Source organism: Corythoichthys intestinalis, chromosome 2, assembly GCF_030265065.1.
Source record: "Corythoichthys intestinalis isolate RoL2023-P3 chromosome 2, ASM3026506v1, whole genome shotgun sequence".
NCBI lineage: Eukaryota > Metazoa > Chordata > Actinopteri > Syngnathiformes > Syngnathidae > Corythoichthys > Corythoichthys intestinalis.
The window spans coordinates 22949700-22955090 of record NC_080396.1 but is presented as its reverse complement, the minus strand read 5'-3'; the positions used below and the strand labels follow the sequence as shown (position 1 = coordinate 22955090).

Below are 5391 nucleotides of genomic sequence, written 5' to 3'. Positions count from 1 at the left end.
TCACGCCAATGCGCATGCGCTACGATCAGAATTAACCGGAAGTAAAGACCTTTCATTGATTTTTATTTTTAGCGATAGCATTCATGCAATTGTTAAACTCTGTTTTGTATTATTCTGCTATATTATGTCTTCATTAGATAAATTAAAAGATAATGGATTGGAAATTATGTAGCTACATGTGACCATGCTGGAAAAACGGAAACGTAAAAACTCAGGCCAAAATCTTTTTTTAGTTTCCGCTGGCCATTGGCCTGTCTAATAACAAATTTATTAACATATTTTGATATCTGCAGGAAATTAGACGCAGTGTTTGTTTTTATTTCGTTAAATTTAATTGAACTCTATGGCACACTCTGGCGTCCTACAGCAAGTTCGCGCTATTGTCCGTGTGTGTGTTTTCCTTTCAACCACTTGTCAAGGATTTTCAAAGTAAAATAACTTCGTACCTAAGCATCGTACGTGTGCTGGCTCATGACTTTTTTTATTTTGAAGGGTTAGTGGACACCTTCGCCGGATTAAGAGTGTCACACCGAAACACCGTTTCCTTTGCTTAGCTAGCCAGTAGCACATCGAAGCAGCTCGTTAGCGAGAGCGGCTCTTCTAAGTCGTTGTGTAATAATTAGCATGAATTTTTTAAGTGTTGTAATCTAGCTAGCGCACCAGAGAAACTAAACCAAAATGAATATACGAAACGCCAGGGTAAGCATGTTGTTAGCATGACAACTACTTATGTTAGCTTAGCCAACCGCATCACTTTAGCTGAGTAAACGTGCTGATGCTAACTAATGAGCATTGTGGTTATTGCTGTTGGGATGTCGTTAAAAATATATTACACATGTTCTATAGTAGGCTGTGGATTTGTATCTATGTATACGTGATTTTGCATTTCGTTGGTACGCAGAGATGGAGAGTACTCGCACTATATACTTATGATTAAACTACTCATTCTGCTTTAAGCTCAAACTAGTCAAACTCTAAAAACCTGAATAAAAGTTATATTTTTACTGAACATTTTTAAGTCTTTTATAATTTTTCTGTTAGAAAATGTTCCATTCAATTGTTCCTCTTTGCTGTCGTTTCAGCCAGAGGACCTTATGAATATGCAGCACTGTAACCTACTTTGTCTGCCAGAAAACTACCAAATGAAGTACTACTTCTACCATGGATTGTCCTGGCCGCAGGTTGACCGCATTTCAGTACCTCTATGCACGTTTTGTGTTTTGCACCTTTTTCTATTTTTGACACTGGTCTTCCTCATGTTTCAGCTTTCATACATTGCAGAGGATGAAAATGGCAAAATAGTGGGTTATGTACTGGCAAAGATGTAAGTGACTGCAAATATATTACACATTATTGCCCTCCATCTTAAGAACAAGTGTTAATAGGATCACATTCTTTTTAGGGAGGAAGACCCAGATGATGTTCCACATGGACACATTACATCTCTGGTATGCCTTATCAACAACTTCATGCATTTACACTTTTTAAGTGACACAGTGCAGTTAGTTATTTGTGTTTGATATTAGGACTACAAGATTTCAACAAAAACATAATTGCAAATTAAATTGCCTTAAAAACAAAGTGATCGTGTAGTTATCTATTAGGTTTGTCATGCAAGTCGATGCAATATAGGTTAATACTTTATCTAAATTGGATATCTGTCGGTCAGAAGTGGCGCTCTTCCAAATATTCTGAAATCTGAAATGCTCCCTCAAATCAACTTAACCCACTGAAATGAATAGGAATTTCTTTTCCATTCCAGTTTCTCAAAACACTTTTTTTAAACTAAAAAATAATACTAGAAAAAATGAATGCAGTGGAAATAAGACAAAAACAAAAAAACAAAAACAAAAATCTTGCACAAAAGGAAAACATGTACACGGCAAACATTAACCAATATCCTTGGAATCTTATCCAGGCAGTAAAGCGCTCCCATCGACGACTGGGTCTTGCTCAGAAGTTGATGGACCAGGCTAGTCGAGCCATGATTGAGAACTTCAATGCCAAATACGTATCGCTTCACGTTCGCAAAAGGTATCGCGTACCCCTGAGACATCTGGTTACCTGGTCTGTCTTTTCTAACCATTTCGTTGTCTTTGCCACAGTAACCGGGCAGCCCTGCACTTGTACTCAAACACACTCAAGTTCCAGTAAGTCTCTGTAATCACTGTGCTTATGTAAATTGGAAACAGTAGTTTTAGGGAATTGGATACCCTATTGGTTGTTGAAGATTAAGTTTTGAATGTCTGGTTCCCCTGTTTGTGCCACAGTTAAACAATGAGCCATGGTTCTTGTTCTTGTGCAGGATCAGTGAAGTAGAGCCCAAGTACTACGCGGACGGTGAGGATGCCTACGCCATGAAGAGGGACCTAGCCCACATGGCAGATGAGGTAAGAACAGAAAACAAACAAAAAAACAGAGGAAGGAAAACACGTGGACTTCAAATGACTACAATTGTGTGAATAGAATTGTAATGTCCCTTAGCTGAGAAAGCCCGGCCCCCGCCTGCCGGGTCAGGAGGCGCCGTCAGCTTCTGGCGACCCGGAGAGGGAAAACGAGAGGGACAGCGGCGGAGAAAGTAAAGAACTGAGTGAAGTCAGCGAAGCTACCGAAAGTACGGATGTCAAAGATTCATCTTCGGATTCCCAATGACGCTTGTAGGCCATTTTTTTTTTTTTTTTTTTTTTTTAAGGAAAGAAAAGAAGACAAATAAAATCAGCTTTTTTATGCCTCTAGTTGAGAATGTTAAAATCATGACATGAACATTAGCAAGCCCATTTTTTTGTCTTCTGACTTTGCTTTCTGTACACTGATCAACTAATGTAACGCACTGATGCCAATAATTGATACTATATGTATGTGTTACAGCTTGAAACCACTACTTGAACAATCATAATAAACTTATCAGAAAGTAAAGTACACAGAAAACATTAATTGTGGCTAGTTCTTAAAAATGCTTGTACAGTGGTACGTCTACTTAGGAAATTGGTTCTGCAAGCAGTTTCTTGGAAATGCTGTAAGTTGAGACGCATTTTCCATGTAAATACCCAAATCCGTTCCAAGCCCCCCCAAAATTCAGACATAAATCTTTTATAATACATAAACATGCGTCAAAACATGTAACATTTAGATACAATTTGATTGTAGCACAATAAACATATGAGTTGTGCATAATGTAAAGAAAACAATGCAAGTTATGTCATGTAAAGCTGTTCGGAACATGAGGGTTGGATGAAGAGTATGCTTGGATACGCACATACAGTAGAGGTCCCTCTTTGCCAATTGGATGCCAGGAATGCTAGGCAATAGCCAATGGCAGAGCAGCTATAAGTATGTTATGTTCAGTAAAGTCTGGGAGCTGTTTACCAGCCCTACTTTATTTTTGCCTTGTGTATAATAAAATTTCTTAAGAGGCAATCAATATTTTTCTGTTGAGGCGTGTCTTAACCTGTAAATCCTGTATGTAGAGACGGTCGTAAGTAGAGGTACCACTGTATACTGTAATCAATTTTGTGTAAAACTATACACAGGTGGTAAAAGTGCCACAAGTTGACAGTAAACCACGTGAACCACGGCATATCTTGTTCAATTGTGCGAAGATGTCACAAGATGGCGTCATAGCAGATGTTTACATCAGATGAGGCTCTGAACTATGAGTTTTGAGCCATTAATACGTGATAAAGCCCCGTCTCAAGAAAACAATTTATCCACCAGATAACTACATGAATACTCTTTAAGTGTTGAAACAAGTTTCTATTGTCAAGACCACATGCTTTAAACAGTAAAAGATGAAAACCACGAGACCTTGTTAAATGCACAACTGAAACTTTTGAATACTGTACTTTTTGCTCAACATACCGTAATCAGGACCTTTGCAACAACAACAAAAATCTTCCAATATCCATGAAATGGATTCATTTGCAGTTTATTTTCAAACAGTTCTCTTCATCAACCCATGAGCATTTTGATTTAAGAAGAGCACAACAACGCTTGTGCAGTCAGGGTAGGCAAATAATGCAGAGCCTAACTGCCGCCCCAGTAGTCTTTCCTTTCCACTGTGTGAATAATTAAAAAAAACAAAAAAAAAACCTTTGATTACCACCTTAGTTCTATGGTCCCTGCTTTACATTGATTTTTTATTTCAATCCAATTATTTCAATGATTTCATCATTGAAACGGCTGGCTGAAATTTCATATTGCCTGTTTAAATGCATACTTTCACACCATGGCATGTTTGTATAGTTATATTTGTGAAAAAAGTAATAAAAAATGATCCTAATAATATAGCCTAGGATTAATTTCCCAAGAATTAGTGATTGTTACAGTTGTTGATGAATCCTCTCGTTTTTTTTTGTTTTTTTTTTGTATATTAGAAAGTTTGCTGTGCTCAATATAAATACATAGCCATAGGACACCCAATGAAATATTCAGTTCTTTATCAAGAAATGTTCACATATCAATATCTGATCTAGTTTTTCTTTATCTCTGGAAAATTTAATTGCAGGTAAACAACAAAAATTAACACTTTTTTTACTCATCAAACCAAATATATAAAACAAAAATGCATATTCTAACTGAGGAAAAAGTTAGGACACCCTAACACCTAATAGCTAGAGTTAGCCCCTTTGGCTGAAATGACTTCAGTGAAACGCTTTTTGCAGCAATCTAGCAGTCTTTGACATGGGTCCTAAGCAGGGGTGAAAGTGGGCTGGAACGGTCAGGAACGCAGTTCCGGTATAAGATTCAGGGCTGGAACGCAATTCCGGTTTACGGTGCTTTGATTCTGAAAACATGTCGGCAACTGTCAAAACGCTATGTAAAAAAAAAAAAAAGAAAAACAATACAAAGCTGCCACACATGCATTTCATCTCCAAGAAGTAAACAATCTACCAACATCAGATTTACATACACAAGTGTTAACAACAAGCATAATAAAGTGCTTGTGTAGCGTAATCCATTGCCACCGATATTTATTATTTATTTTATTCCACGGACGGCATGGAGGTTTCCCCAGCTGCTGCAATTATCTGAGTCTGATGATGACGAGTCACGTCCATGTACGAATGCACGCAGCAAAGCAAAACGCCTGGACTCATTTATCCATTCAATTGGCTGACATACTGACGTGATCACCAGAGATGGATAGCTCTGATTGATTCAAATGTGCATGTTTTCTGAAACAGCGAGAGAGAGAAAAAAAAAAAGACAAAAAAAGGGCATTGCAACAGAAAATGGATCAAATCTTTAAGAGCAAGGAAGGAGTTAAGGTGGCTTATTTATCATATTTTGTTTTATTTGCTCTGATGGGGAGGTTCAGAACATCTTAGCTGTCAATGTGCACTTTGGATTTATATTTGTTCATTTATGTTAGGCTACTTATTCATTTCCTTA

At 37.5% G+C, this 5391-nt stretch overlaps 1 protein-coding gene across 2 annotated transcripts; it reads left to right on the top strand.

Moving 5' to 3' along the window:
- Window positions 1-497: 497 nt before the first annotated feature.
- On the top strand, window positions 498-2727 carry naa10 (N-alpha-acetyltransferase 10, NatA catalytic subuni). 2 transcript variants are annotated; one of them, XM_057859553.1, is made up of 8 exons: window positions 498-699; window positions 1083-1181; window positions 1266-1324; window positions 1403-1448; window positions 1919-2034; window positions 2106-2150; window positions 2306-2390; window positions 2485-2727. In XM_057859553.1, the coding sequence occupies exons 1-8, from the start codon at window positions 679-681 to the stop codon at window positions 2650-2652; spliced, it is 639 nt and encodes a 212-aa protein (XP_057715536.1). In that variant the 5' UTR covers window positions 498-678; the 3' UTR covers window positions 2653-2727. The 2 variants fall into 2 exon arrangements, with proteins under 2 accessions (XP_057715536.1, XP_057715545.1); XM_057859562.1 differs by having other exon boundaries at window positions 500-699; window positions 2467-2727.
- The last annotated feature ends 2664 nt before the right edge of the window (window positions 2728-5391 follow it).

What these genes read in the sequence shown, in the direction of transcription:
- naa10 (XM_057859553.1), top strand. Translation starts at nt 679, where the DNA reads ATGAATATACGAAACGCCAGG. An exon ending in ATGGATTGTCCTGGCCGCAG is followed by an intron (nt 1,182 to 1,265) that starts GTTGACCGCATT and finishes CTCATGTTTCAG; the next exon opens with CTTTCATACATTGCAGAGGA. An exon ending in GGTTATGTACTGGCAAAGAT is followed by an intron (nt 1,325 to 1,402) that starts GTAAGTGACTGC and finishes CATTCTTTTTAG; the next exon opens with GGAGGAAGACCCAGATGATG.